The sequence below is a fragment of the Eutrigla gurnardus genome, assembly GCF_963514095.1.
Source record: "Eutrigla gurnardus genome assembly, chromosome: 20".
NCBI lineage: Eukaryota > Metazoa > Chordata > Actinopteri > Perciformes > Triglidae > Eutrigla > Eutrigla gurnardus.
The window spans coordinates 22,949,263-22,965,091 of record NC_139931.1 but is presented as its reverse complement, the minus strand read 5'-3'; the positions used below and the strand labels follow the sequence as shown (position 1 = coordinate 22,965,091).

Sequence of the window (15,829 nt, the reverse complement as noted above, 5' to 3'; positions counted from 1 at the left end):
TCTTATGTCCAAAATTCCGAACTATCCCTTTAATATTACTTTACTGTTAATATCACTTTACTGTTAATATTACTACTACTGTTAATATCAGTTTACTGTTAATATCACTACTACTGTTAATATCAGTTTAGTGTTAATATTACCACTACTGTTAATATTACTTTACTGTTAATATCATTTTATTGTTAATATTACTACTACTGTTAATATCACTTTACTGTTAATATCACTACTACTGTTAATATCAGTTTACTGTTAATATTACTACTACTTTTAATATTACTTTACTGTTAATATCAGTTTACTGTTAATATTACTACAACTGTTAATATTACTTTACTGTTAATATTACTACTACTGTTAATATCAGTTTACTGTTAATATTACTACTACTGTTAATATTACTTTACTGTTAATATCACTTTACTGTTAATATTGCTACTACTGTTTATATCACTTTACTGTTAATATAACTACAACTGTTAATATCACTTTACTGTTAATATAACTTTACTGTTAATATTACTACCACTGTTAATATTACTTTACTGTTAATATCACTTTACTGTTAATATTGCTACTACTGTTAATATCAGTTTACTGTTAATATTACTACTACTGTTAATATGGGGGTCAGATGGTGTTTTTTGGACCACTCAGAGCCACTGTAGAGCCCACAAACAGCCATATATCAACAAACGAGCTTGTCCACCTCGTCACTCAAAGCAACACGCTGTCACAGTTGGAAATAATTGGTGGCCCAACTTGGTGGCGTTTTCCAGGTAATTTCTCTGTGTGAGAAATACTAGGTGTGGCATGTAGAGTGTGAACAGGGCGAAATGCATGTTTCTCACGCCGAATGAGAATTGAGAGCCCTGTACTGTTAAAAATTACTACTACTGTTAATATTACCAGCCTACTACTGTAAATATCATGTTACTGTTAATAGTACTACTACTGTTAATATCATGTTACTGTTAATATTACTACTACTAATAATACTACTACTGTTAACATTACTACTACTGCTTCTAATATAACCACTACTGTTAATATTACTACTACTGCTAATAGTACTACTACTGCTTCTAATACAACTACTACTGTTAATATTACTACCTACACCAAACCCAAGAGTTTGGTCTGCTCCAGATTTCTGCCTAAAGTCTGTTAAGACAGTGTTTTCTCTTAACTAGGCTGCGTTGTAACACTTTCTGTTGGTGATGTCTTGTTCTGCATGAAGATTAACTGTCAATGACGCATTATCTCCTGTGCCTTTAAAAGACTCAAGTCACAACAGTGATTTGAGCACTTTCTCTGTAGCATCCTCACACGTTGTTGCATTGTAACTGCTCCTCTTGATCAAGATTAAAGTCAGACGTCGACTTTACTTCTGTCTCTGATCTCCTCCTTGGGTGAATTAATTCGTTTACGGACAAATTCTTTTAACAGTGTTAGATCCTCATCTGAGTAAAGTAGTACCTTAAGAGCAACAGTGCTATGATCAGGTAATATAGGTAAGGTTTTTTTTTTTTTGGGGGGGTGTTAGTGGGTCATGCTATGTAGAGTCGAGGTGAAGTCTGAACAGGTGAGTCTTGAGCCTTTTTCGGAAGATAGCAAATTACTCTGCTGTCCTGATATTGGTCGGGAGTTCGTTCCACCACTGAGGCGCCAGAACAGAGAAGAGTCTGGACTTTGCTGAGCGACATTTGTTTGATTTCAGCGATGGTGGTACCAGCCGGCCAGCTGAAGTAGAGGAGCGAAGTGCTCGCTTCGGGGCATGAGGTTTGACCAGTGTTTGAAGGTAGATGGGTGCCGTTCCATTGATGGCCCTGAAGGCCAGTGCCATCGTCTTGAATTGGATGCGTGCTGCAACAGGGAGCCAGTGGAGGTCACGGAGGAGGGGGGTCACATGGGAGAATTTGGGTAGATTGAAGATAAGGCGTGCTGCAGCGTTCTGGATACGCTGCAATGGTTTAGTCGCAGAGGCAGGGAGTCCGGCCAGGAGAGAGTTGCAGTAGTCAAGGCGGGAGATGACCAGTGCTTGGACCAGGAGTTGCGTTGCATCCTTTGTGAGGAAGGTCCGAATGCTGCGGATATTGTAGAGGGCAAATCTGCAGGATCGGGCCACAGCAGTGATGTTGGGGTTGCAGGATAGTTGGTCATCGAGGATTACACCCAGGTTCCTCGCAGATGAGGAAGGTAATACTGTGATGCCCTCGACAGTGACTGATAGGTCCATGCGAGGGCAGTCTTTCCCTGGCATGAAGAGGAGTTTGGTTTTATTCAGGTTAAGCTTGAGGTGATGTGCAGTTGTCCAGACAGAGATGTAAGCCAGACAGTCCGAGATGCGAGTTGCAATGTGGGTGTCAGAGGACGGCAGAGGACAGAGGAACAGCTGGGTGTCATCTGCAATGGTAGGAGGATCCATGCGATGTAATAACAGAACCTAGTGATCTGGTGTATAGTGAGAACAGAAGCGGTCCTAATACTGAGCCTTGAGGGACACCTGTGTCCAGAGAACAGGGTTTGGACATAGAGCCATTCCATGTGACCTGAAAGGTGCGATTTGTCAGGTATGATGTAAACCAGGTGAGAGCAGAGTCAGTTATGCCAAGTTCAGCCAGGGTGGAGAGGAGGATTTGGTGGTTGACTGTGTCGAATGCAGGAGATAGGTCAAGGAGAATGAGAACGGAGGAGTGTGATGAGGCTCTGGCGTCTCGCAGGGACTCGGTCACTGTGAGGAGGGCCGTCTCAGTGGAGTGAGCAGTCCTGAATCTTGATTGATTAGGGTCAAGGAGGTTGTTCTGCGAGAGATAGGATGACAGTTGGTTGTAGGCGCCACATTCCAAGGTTTTAGAGAGGAATAAAAGAAGAGATACAGGTCTGTAGCTTTGGATGTCAGCAGCGTCTAGGGTGGGTTTTTTAAGGAGGGGCTTCACTGTAGCTGTCTTAAAAGCCGCTGGAATGACACCTGAGGTGAGGGAGGAGTTGATCAGGGTGGTGAGGAATGGGAAGATGTCGTGTGAGATGTCTTGGAGAAGAGAGGAGGGAATCGGATCAAGGGAGCAGGTGGTGGCACGGTTAGATGTAACAAGTGCGTGAACGTCTTCAGAGGTGAGGGGGCTAAAGCTGGTAAGGCCATCAGAGTTGAGAGTTGGGGGAGATGTTTTCTGGGAGGGAATAGGCGTGAATGAGGAGCTGATGTCATTTACTTTCTTGGTAAAGTAGGTTGCAAAGTCATCAGCAGTAAGGGAGGAAGGACGGGGAGGAGTAGGAGGGGTGAGGAGGGAGGAGAACATGGAGAAGAGTTTCCTGGGGTTGGAGGCGGAAGAGTTGATCTTTGCCAGGTAGAAGGCAGATTTAGTTGCCGAAACAGTTGAGGTGAAGTCAGAGAGGAGGTGGTGATAGTGAGCAAGGTCCTCGTGCTGACCCGATTTCTTCCATTTTCTCTCTGACGCTCGCAACAATGATCTGTTGGTTCGCAGAGGTTCAGACAGCCAGGGAGGGGAGGGAGATGATCGCGCAAGGACGTGAGATGGGGGGACAGAGAGTGTCCAAAGAGGAGGAGAGTGAGGACATCAGGATGGAGGAGGCTTCCTCAGTAGGCATTAAGGAGAATTGTTCAGTGGATGGTAGTGAGGAAATATCAGTTGAGGAGAGAGCGGAGGGAGTGATGGATTTCAGGTTGCGGTGGCTGGTGACAGTTCGAGGCGTAGAGGGGAGGGATGTGGTGGGCTTCATGGGGAGGGAGAAAGTCACAAAGTGGTGGTAGGACACGGTGAGTGGGGTAACAGAGAGTGCCGAGATGCCACAGGATCTTGTGAAGACAAGGTCAAGTTGGTTCCCGGCCCGGTGAGTGGGTGGAGAGGGGGAGAGTGTAAGGTCAAATGTGGAGAAGAAGTCAATGAATTTTAGGTGAGTGCAGCTTTCCCGGGTGGATGTTGAAGTAATCGAGGACAACGAGTGGTGTGCCATCATCAGGGGAGCAGCTCAGGAGGCCATCCATCTCATCTAAAAAGTCACCGAGAGGACCGGGTGAGCGGTGTTCTAGTCCTGCTCTATGTCAGTGTTAATTTTGGCGGCTATTTTAGATTTAGTCTTAAGGGGCGTTCACACCGAACGCGATAGACACGAATTGAGCGGCGACTCTACATTGAAAATCAATGTAAATGGCGCGATGACACACGATTCAGGCGGAGGCGGCGCGAATGGAGCGTCTGGCGCGATGAGACGCGGCGCGAATGGCGCGTCTGACGCGGCGCGAATGGCGCTTCTGACGCGAATGGAGCGTCTGACGCGAATGGAGCGTCTGACGCGAATGAAGCGAATGGAGCGTCTGACGCGATGGCGCGAATGGCGCGTCTGAAGCGACGCGAAAAAAGTTGAAAATATCGAACTTTTCAGGCGGCATCGCGCCGTGACATCCAATCAGCGACGAGTTCAAGCCGACAGACAGATGAGCTGACAGACAGATGAGCTGTTTTTAGTCATTTGCTTCGTCGTCTCTTGAGGAAGCTTTATTTCTTTGGGTTTTGGGGGGGATTTGGTTTGTTAATTCCTGGTGGATTCAAATGTCTAAATATTGACACAGACCAATAAGATGTCATTAAGCTTGCAAATAAATCAGCCAGGCGGATATATAAGCTGACATTATCTTATATCAGTATTTGTGTTTGTATCAACTGATAAGTAACAATACATGTCAAAGATATGTTTGAGCTCATTCCCAAACAACCCGACTCCCGGAAGACCGGACCCCGGCGCGACGGGGGCCGTTACCGGCCTCACACCGTCCATGGGCTGAGCCTCGATCAGAAGGACTCAGGCCCCCGAGCGACACCGGGCAAGCGGTCTTCCGTACGCCACATTTCCCACGTCCGCCCGCCCGTCGGACGGGGATTCGCCGCTGGGCTCTTCCCTCTTCGCTCTCCGCTACTGAGGGAATCCTAGATAGTTTATTTTCCTCCGCTTAGTAATATGCTTAAATTCAGCGGGTTGTCTCGTCTGATCTGAGGTCGTAGTCGAATGTGGCCCCGACTCTCCCTGGTGAGAGGTGCGAGGGACGTGGCGGCTCCCCGCTGGCGCTGCCCTCGTTTCCCCCGCTAGAGCAGCACCGGTTCAAAAATGAGCGTCATGCGCGAATGACGCGAATGACGCGAATGAAGCGAATAGTCCAAAATTATCAAGCGGCGCGAAACACGCGTCTCACGCGATTGTATTCGCGTCTATCGCGTCCGGTGTGATCACCGCATTAGTCTTTAGACGAAAATGCTAGTTTTAGTCACATTTTAGTCATTGTTTACCTTCATAGTTTTAGTCTAGTTTTAGTCGACGAAAAGTAAAAACATTTTAGTCAACTTTTAGTCAACTTTTAGTCATTACTTTTAGTCACATTTTAGCACTGCCGCCCATGCGTCTGCTTTAAGCTGCCGGTCCATAACTTAGCCTATGTTGAATCTGTTGTCTCATTCTTTTCCTATGGGCTGCATGTGGCGAGCTATTACAACAGGACAATTCCATTCCATCAAGCTTCTAGCTGCTTCTGTCTATGAAATATGGATATTATTTTGGGTAGTGTCCATGGGCGGTTTTGTTGCCAGGTCCTTTCCACTCCCTGCCCTAAATATGTGTGTATATAGTGTACTTCTTCTGTGCCATTTATGTATTTAACTTTCTCTATCACTACAATAACTCTTTGACCGTCATTTGCGCTGCTGTGAACTCCTCCGTGTCTCCCGTTTGGGCAAACACAACAACTCACGGCCAAGCGTAAATCAGGCTTTCCGATTGGCTGTAAAAGCCGCTACGGGAGCCAATACGAGCCGTCCGATGCATAAACGTAACTCTATACGTCACTAGCAAGATGGCGGATGAAAATAACGATCGATATACATCACAAAACGGAAAATGCGCCACAGAGACGAGTAGACATCTAGTCACATCTTTACAATTTTACGCATCCGTTTTGTTGTCAGAAATATATCGCTCACATGGGCAAGCAGGGTACCGTTGTTTAGCCCCGTTTCTCTAGTTTAAGAGGGGAAAAAAAGCATGTTTTTTTTTTTAATGTCCGTAGAACACACCATTAACATTTTAGTCCCGTCCAGTCTCATTAACGAAAACGAAGCAGACATCTTGTCATAATTTTTATCATCAAGGATCTCATAGAAAAAATGCTTTTGACGAACATATTTCATCATAGTTTTCGTTAACGAAATTAACACTGCTCTATGTAGAAAGTGTCCTGACATAAGTGTTGTTGTGATATGACATTATAAATAAAATGTAATTACAATGAATTCTCATTAAATTACAATTTATACATTTTATGCTTTAGATGTGCAGAAATCACACAGACAAGTATTTCTCTTTCGTAAGGTGGCCTATTTGTCAGGGAACACAGTGTGGAGTTTGCATGTTTTTCCTTTTTTTTGTTCTCTATCTTCCTCCCACAGTCCAAACCCATGCAAGTTCATTAATGACTCTAAATGTACCGAAGGTGTGAATGGTTGTCGGTCTATGTGTCGGCCCATAGAATCTATAGAAGAATGGGACCTTTTTACACGGACGATTCCGCCTCAATTGTGGAAGAAGAGTCAAAAATATGCCGTGATCACACCGCTAAGGTAGCCCCGCCCCTAAAGCATCCCCTGCTTTCTGGTCTGTTGGACGCTAAATAGACCATAATTGACTAAGGGCGCACTCCAACAACCGCGCCCAGGCAGCATTGTTCCGTACTTAAGAACGGTACGCTTCCTCGGCCCGGCATGCTTGGAAGAGGTGGATTTGCATGATCTATCCTCGTCACCAACCTCTGACCACTCACCAGTTCTCATTGTTGATCTGGTCCCCAAATCCTGGAGTGTCAATCACTGTTAGCTTCATCTTCACCCCCTTCTCCTCAATCACTAGACAGAACAGGATGGAGGGGGAGGGGTTACAACATACAACATTAAACAGCAATTAACCAAACACAGCAGAGACATTAATGATACTTGATACTGTGGAACTGTAGTGTCTTAGTTCCAGCCCTGCTGGTGCCTTAAAACCCCGCTGGTACAGAGAAAACAGTGTGTTACGAGAGCACAACAATAAATCTGCAACTTCTGATAACACTTTTGGTGGACCTCAAGGTTCAATCTTGGGATTTCTATTATTCATTATGCAGTCGTGTTAACATCAAGCTGCACAAGATCTATCAGCTGCTATGAAGAATGTGTTACACTGGTTGCAATGTTCTGATCTACCTCTTAATGTACCAAAGACGTATGTGCACATGGATCACTCGCTGATTCACCCGACCAGACCAGAAAAGCTGCGGACTCACGCACATGGAACACTCACTGATTCCCCTGAATCACAACAATCATACTCCCGTTGCCTGACAGATTGAGTGAATCTCCATCCATCCATCGTCTACCGCTTATACTGTATTCAAGTTCGCGGGGGGGCTGTCATTGGCTGAAGGCAGGGTTCACCCTGGACAGATAACCAGTCTATCACAGGGCCGACATGTAGAGACAGAGAGGTAACCAGTCTATCACAGGGCTGACATGTAGAGACAAACAGGTAACCAGTCTATCACAGGACTGACATGTAGAAACAGTCTTTGGACTGTGGGAGGAAGCCGGAGAGGAACCCACACTCACATGGAGAGAACATGCAAACTCCCCACAGAAGGAACCCGAGCCCAAATATACGATACCAAGCATCATACCATTATTGTTTTTTTTCTTATTGATTAATTGTGTTTGTATGTGTTTAACGTGTTTATGTAACATCAACCTGTGACTTAGAATCTATTAAAACTAAATTAAATCAAATCAGCTACTGGCTATAATTTTGCATATAATTTAAATGTAAATGTTCATCAATAGGGCTGCACGGTGGTGTAGTGGGTAGCACTTTCGCCTCACAGCGAAAGGATCCCGGGTTCGATTCCCGGGTCGGCCCTGGGTTCCTTCTGTGTGGAGTTTGCATGTTCTCCCCCTGTAAGCGTGGGTTCTCTCCGGGTTCTCTGGCTTCCTCCCACAGTCCAAAGACATGCATGGGGATAGGTTAATTGGTGACTCTAAATTGCCCGTAGGTGTGAATGTGAGTGTAAATGGTTGTTTGTCTCTCTATGTTGGCCCTGCGATGGACTGAAGACCTGTCCAGGGTGTACCCTGCCTTCGCCCAATGACAGCTGGGATCGGCTCCAGCCCCCCCGCGACCCTGAATACAGGATAAGCGGTAGACAATGGATGGATGGATGGATGTTCATCAATATGCATGGACCCTGTTTAAAATAAATAAACCTAATACTAATAATGGCATTATTGTTATGTTTACCATTGCACGTATGAAAAAGGAAGTATGACATGTTCATGTGTTGATGGTGTACATTGATATTATTGCACATGATATATATGCTGTGAATAATGCATGCAAGGAGATGCATGAATAAATGATTGAATGGTTTCTTAGTTTTTGGTATGTGCACTGATCTCAGTAGAACCCCCTGGGTGGGATCTTATATGCACCTTAAGAAGGCAGAAAGGTTCTAGATATAATCTCCAGAGAGAGTTCTGGCTGACACCATTACACCATCGAAGAGACCTCTGTAGAACCTCCCTTAGGGGGGTGAACCTTTTCAAGTGGTTCTAGGTACAACGAAGGTTCTGGGTATAAAGAATATGTTCTACCAGGGTTTTCCTATGAGGACAACTTATAGGACCCTATGGTTCTAGTTAGCACCACATGGAATGGTAACTCCTTGTAAACACAGGAAGATGAGAGTCGGAGTGAGACCTTCCTTATGTGGCGGCGTGTCAATGTTCGGGAACAGCCGAGCAGTAAAGACTATCATTAGAGGCCCCACGTTGAGTAAGCTCAGAGGAATCTCCTCCAAGTGTAAGCATGAAAGCACACATCTGGAACCTGATCATTAAGACCTTCACTCACCTGTAGGAAGTCATAATAAACAGACCAGCACAGCAACTGGTTCCACTGCTTCACACAACCTTAACCAGAGGAAGAACTAATATGTGCACAAGGGGTCACCAAAGATTCAAAGGTTGTGTTCAGGGGTGTCAGACAATTCAAAGAAATGATGAGGTGAAGGTGAGGTCCTTACACTGGAGATGATTTGTAGGCAGTGAGGTCAGCAGGCCTCAGAGGGAGACCTGGGACACCTTGACGAGTCATCAACTGTAGATGTGAAGCCTCAAGAAAGTTTCAACCATGAGGACTTTTACAGGACCAGAGGTGACTGGACACGCCTCTCAAGTTTGTCCCTGAAACAGTGGACTGATGACTGCTCCTACTAACCGGGTCCTAACAATAACCATAGAGAGTACAGACCTGCTTTCTGTGGGCCACCGTGAGGTCGGGATTAAGAACCTCATGTCCATAGTAACCCTTTTCATGGATCTATGGATCTGGATATGAGTTTTTTTTGATGGAGCAGCTACAATGTTAGCATAGCCTAGCAACCACCAATCCAGACTCCATTCAGAAAACAAACATTTTAAAAGTAGTTAGCTTGTGGTCTTGCAGACAGACCTAACAAAGCATGACCTCAGACTTTTTACTGATCACCGGAGTTATTTCAGCATCCTTTTCATCTGGTTTTTGATATTAAATTACAGCTAAACAGTTTATTCTGGGTTCCTTCAGCTGTAGTAAACCCACTGCAAGACCCAGCCCACTTGGGTCTTGCACGATCCAGTGAATCCAGATTCGTGAAATCCATGAGCACCTCTGGATGATATTATGAACCCAGACAGGACTAGGGCTGGGTAAAAAAATCGATTTTGGATCGATTTCATTTGAATTTTGCAATATCGATTCATAGGGCATGAGATCGATTTTTCCCCATGAAGTTTACCCCTCGTGCGTGATGCAGCAGTGGCGCGTTTATGTCCGGTTGACGTTCATTCATGCGCACAAGCGTGCAAGATGGCTCCTATAGGTGACGTTAGCGCCCTGGTTTGTGCCAATTTTGCAGAACAATGGCCGCGTCAACATCGACAACAGCCACCGAGGAGCCCGCACTCCCGCTCCGTCCGGAGAACCGTAAACTCTAAGACGCGCCGCCCGGAATACTGCCCGGAAATAGGCAAACAAACACTGCCGAACAGTCGCCACTGACGGCCCAAATAATGTCCGAAAGCAGCCTGGAGCTCTCACCGACACCGGGCAGCACACGGCTCCGCGAGCCCACAATTACGCTCCGCGAGCCCGCACTCGCACTCCGTCCTGAAAACCGTAAACTCTTAAGACGCACCGCCCCGAATACTGCCCGTAAATAGGCAAACAAACCCCGCCGACTGGCTTATTTAGCTTTATTTTGATGAAACCGAATGCATACACAGTTTATGTCTGACCTTAAATAAATAAAGGTTCTGAAAACATGTTGCCTGCCTATTGACGTTGACTGATACACTGCCCTCTGGTGGACAAAACATATACAACTTAAGTACCATACCATACCATATAGGTCTTACTGAAGGCTTTTAATGGTCAAAAGATTATTAATAAATATTCGAATATATTCGAATATTAATATTAATAAACAAACGAACTTCGAATATGATTTTTGGGCAAAAGTCAAGGCCCTAGTGCTCGATCCACACTACGTTATGGTGCAACGTAAACATCTGACTGAAACAGTTATCCCCATGATGTATACATGTGTGAAAGACGACATCCTAACGAAAATGCAGTCGGCAGAACTTGTGTTGTTTATGGTGAAGAGCAAAAAATAAAGTACATCTGTATTTTGTAACACAGTTGAGCCATTTTCATTATGTAAGAGCCAATCGAATCGAATCGAATCGAATCGTGATTAATCGATTCAGGACCTTATGAATCGAAATCGAATCGATTTAGGAAATTGGCCACGATACCCAGCCCTAGACAGGACGCCGTTTGGTTTCCTGGTGGATCTGGGACATCAACATGTACAAAGCAGCTGATTTCAGCCCTGATGTATGATAATCTGGATTCTGGAAGCTGCTAACAAAGTTACTTTCAAAATTAAAGGAGGTCAACTTTACAGCTCTAAATATTAGTCATCTTTGTAGCTGCGTTTCTGGTGACAAGAAGTGAAAGGAGGATGTGAGTCTCCAGTTAGATCATCAGTCAGAAGGTTTTCACACTGAAGAAAGAGGAAGACACACACACACACACATCGACGTGGAACCGGAGAGGCCATGATGTGGAACATGTCAGTGTCCACGGTGGTGTGATGTATTAAATAAGCATTGTAAATACGATTAGCTCTAGTTTAACAAAACAACCATGAAAGAGGAAGTTACAACTACTTTCTGTCTTCTTCTTCAGATCAAAGTTCTGAGCTTGTTAAATCCCCCTGGTGGCTGGTTACGCACATTACACGTCTTTAAAACATCACCTTGTGTCCCTGCTTCCCGGCTCTCCCCGTTCTCACTGAGGTGGTCTCTCTGACCCCCATTCTGTCTCTGGACCTTTTACACGAAGGACGTTGAGGAAACAAGGAGGGATAATTCCGCAACATCATGCAAATTATTCACTTGTTCAATGTTTCCATAATTTGCGCCAATTTTGTTGCCCAGCGCAGATTAGCATGTATTCACGTCTTTGTGTTTCCTTTATATGCCATAGTGAATTCGGCAACACGTGAAAAATGTGCTTTACGTTTGGTGTGAACCAACATGCAGCAATGTACACAAGGAGCACTGACTAAGCTGCATTATTTGATGCCTTGGCAGTGACAACAGGGTGGATATTGATGGACATGAGGTCATGTGATGCCTTCAGGAGCTTCAGGAATCATAACACATTTCCTGTGTGTGTGTGTGTGTGTGTGTGTGTGTGTGTGTGTGTGTGTGTGTGTGTGTGTGTGTGTGTGTGCGTTAGGGTGCATCAAAAAACACAATTTTTGAATTTTGATATGGCTGGGTGCTAAAAGTGTTCCAAGATATGGAGAAACAACACATGCAAAATATTTTTCCAGTACATGATGATTTAGGGGTGCCACCACACATCTGTTTTTGTTGGATAGTGGTAAACAGTGATCAATGGTTGCCGTAGAGTTCTGAGGTAATAAAGACTGCAGCTCAAGAAAACTGAGGTGATCTTTATACTTTTGTGTTGGGTATGTAAACTATTTTTACACATTACTACAAAGACAACTAGATATATAGATATGTAGTTGTCTTCGTAGTGTCTTTGTATTTTTACATACTGTGAATGAAATGTTGTCATATTCATAGGTATTTGGTGCTCATTACATCTAGCTAATGTTAGCTAGCAACAGTTTGCTAACCACAGTTAGCTAGCTATGTTAGCTAAGCTATTAAGCTTAACATCAACAGTATGTTAGTTAGACTATGTTAGACTATGTACAGCAAAACATTTGAAGCTTATTCAAGCATGGTTTATCATAATTGAGTGATATTAAGTATGCTAAGATATGATTTTAAACACTATGCTTGTCCTTTTCATTCTCAGGCACTGTACAACACAACCCACCCCAGGATCCATCTCTCCTAAGATGCTGCCGCATGACCGCAGCCAACAGCCAAACCTTCGCTGCTGCTATCGCAAGCTACCCCTGAATAAGAGGGTTACACTGGGGTACTCTGGGGTGGCAGGTGGGGAGACATATCTGGGGGGAGACGTACTGGCTAGGTTCAGGGTTCAGGTTCCATTTCCACTCTCTCTCTCCCTGTTGATGTTGCTCAGTGGATTCTAGCACAGGCTGAGCAATTAAGTTTGAAGTTTGGTTAATGTCAGCTCTTGTCAGATGTCAGATCATTAGGCCCTGTGAGTTGCCAATGAGTTTTAAGTGTGTTAGTATTGCCCTTGTGTTTAACAATAAATTCAATTACACGATGTGTGTCCGACATCTATCACTTCTGCACAAAACTCAGGGAAAGGCCACGTGAACATGTCCCATTGACCTCTATTCATTTTGTCTACAGGACAAATGAATGGAGAATCTTGAAAGTTGAATTCTGAGAAATGCCCAAGTTGCCCAAAGGGCAAACAAACTTATTTTACTTTGATAACCCTATAGAACATGTTACTGTATAAAAGTTCACTGTACTCAACATTTCCGGGTCACCCCTTGGCAATTAGACTAATTGCACATTTTTCGAAATTTCACAAAAGTTTGTGTGTTAGGTGGCACCCCTAAATCTCAATGGATTTCCTCAAAACTTTGCAAAAGTAATTTTTGGAACAAAATGCAATGCCAGCCAAATTGATATTTTGAAATTAAAATTTCCCATTCAAATTTGATGCACCCTAGTGCGTGCATGTGTGTGCATGTGTGTGTGTGTAGACTCACCGTGACTGACTGAATGCAGTTTGACTGTTTTGCAGATCTTCTCTTCATAGTTGGGTGTGCAGGACTTTCGGCTGACTTTGGACTTGAACAGGGTGTTGACCAACGTGGACTTCCCCAAACCACTTTGACCTGTAGACACATGGAAGCAGTGCTTTTAAACATTCTCTGAGGGAAAAGATGTGGCTCTGAATCACTCACTACATCTCCATTCTCAATTAAATATATATATATATTATAAATTAATATTATTTATTATTACGTCACCTCAAAACTCAATGTTACATGAGGTGAGTGCTTGAACTATTCCTCCTCTTGAAGGGAATAATAAGCAATAAACATATAGGAATTAGAAGTAATTATCAAAGGGAAACTTCCTGTTTTCAATCGAACAGCAGAGGAAGTTTATCATCTCAGGAAAGAGCAGACAGGCCAATGCTCAGAACCACTTCCTCCTCACAGAAACACACTTCCTCTTTTACACACACACACACACACACACACACACACACACACACACACACACACACAAATATACACACACACACAGATAGACACACACGCAAATACACTTGCACTGTGTGTGAGACTCACCAACAACCATGATGTTGAACTCGAGGCCAGTCTTCATGGTCTTGCGTCTCATCTGGTCCAGCACCGCTTCAATGCCTACGTAGCCAAACAGGTCTGTGCCCCTGATGGAGCTCTCCTGGAGGCCTGGGACAGTCTGGCCTGGCTCCACCTTCACCTCGGCCTCCAGCTCCACCTCCTTCTTCATGTCACCTTCCTCCATCCCCTTCTCCTTCCCCTTCTGCTCCACATAGTTCACTTTCTGGGTCTTCATGCTGGCTGGTTGTCCTTGGCCCTCATCTTCCTGCTCATGTCCCATCATGCACCTCTCCTCCTCTCTCTCCTCCATCGGGCTGAGCGGCTCCGTCTGCAGCTCTCCAGTAGTTTCTGTGGGGAAACAAAGAGGTGAACATCACACATGGTCTCAAGTGATCTGGCTTCATACAGCCACAAAAATAAATCATCTGTAAATAAACAATACAGTTCCTACTATGTACATTTTGTACATGTTCTTCTTCTTTGTTATGAAATGTCATGAAGCAGCAATTCCACGTCTCTGAAAGGGATTCGAATTTAACATGACAGTGAAGACACATTAAGACACATCGACGGAGCTCTGGAGTGTTTGGGCAACACGCAGCCGAGGAGAGAGAGGGATGAGTCAGGAGAAAGGTAGATTTAACAAGCTAACGGTAAGTTAACTTGATTACGTTTTTACAGTTAAAAACATTGCAATTCTCTAGTTCCTGTGTTGTTGTCAGCCAGCTGAAAACAAAATTCTGGCTGCTACAGCTGCAGCATACTTAAGGTGGACTGCCTTTTAAGGTGGACCAGCACTATTCTCTTTTATGTGACAAGCTGCTCCTCTGAGTCTCTAAGCTGTTTTATCTTTAATATTTCTATTACTGTGTAACTGACAGCAGATTAACCATAATTATTAATATCCCTACTGCAGACTCTTTTTTGTATCAGGAACACACAAAGTTGAATGTTAAAATATCAGCAATGGCCTACTTTTGTATTTTTTAATTGGTTACAGAAAGTGAGGATTATCTGATAAAAAATTTAAATTTTTCAGTTATTTTTAGAACTAAAATAGTATTATTAAGTACTCATAGATTTACTCAGTATCAGCAGGTACTGAACTATAAAAGTATTTGGACGTCCCCCTTATTTTTATGCAATAAATGCATAAGCTTAATAAGTCACCCTCTCCTTGTGTTCAATTGTTTCAAGTCATGTATAATTTTTTTTACTTTAAGGTGCGTATTTATTGATTTAGTGGAAGAGCTTTAGTGCAAGCTGTTTTCCAATCGTCCTCTGATATATCGAAAAAAGTTTTCTTCCCAAACATTCAATTTACTTTGAGCTTTCTGGCAAGCAAGATATCAGCTGATGGTAAATCTGTGATATGACACCTTCTCGTAAGATGTCCTTTATCATTATTTTTCTCCAGAGGTGAGAATGGGGGCTTGGAAAGTACATTACCTTGATTCACATTAACAAAGCTTCTAAGCTGTAGGTATTTAAAAAAGTGTTTCCTTTCGAGGTTGAATTTAGACATCAGCTCCTCAAAAGACATCATAATATTTGAATCTGGCAAATAAAGATTTTGGATCCTTATAAGTCCCTTCGAGCTCCATACTTTGAATGTTGCATCTGTTCTTCCTGGTGTAAAGAGCCGATTACCCCATATAGGACTTAACTGTGACGATGAATTTGGTTCATTTAGATAGTCTTTTGCATTGTACCATATGTATCATGTGTCTTCCAATTGTATTTTTAGTTTTTATTTTACTCTTATTTTATCAACGTATAAGTATAAGGGAAGAGGTAATTTAAGACCATATGATTCCATTTCCGTCCAATGTGGAGGATCATTTGTTGAAAAATAAAATAAAACATGATAGACCTCAGTTGTGTTGACCAGTTGTACCACATTCA

The 15,829-nt window shown here is 43.6% G+C and overlaps 1 protein-coding gene across 1 annotated transcript in view; it reads right to left on the bottom strand.

The window, feature by feature from the left end:
- Positions 1-15,829, bottom strand: part of LOC311030460 (uncharacterized protein) — a 110,883-nt gene that overhangs the window by 23,947 nt on the left and 71,107 nt on the right. Inside the window, exons 3-5 of the mRNA XM_084036216.1 lie at positions 13,910-14,272; positions 13,319-13,447; positions 6,830-6,911 (exon numbers count right to left, since the gene is read on the bottom strand). Of these exons, the coding sequence (XP_083892342.1) occupies positions 6,830-6,911; positions 13,319-13,447; positions 13,910-14,272 (574 nt within the window). The remainder of the gene's footprint in view (positions 1-6,829; positions 6,912-13,318; positions 13,448-13,909; positions 14,273-15,829) is intronic.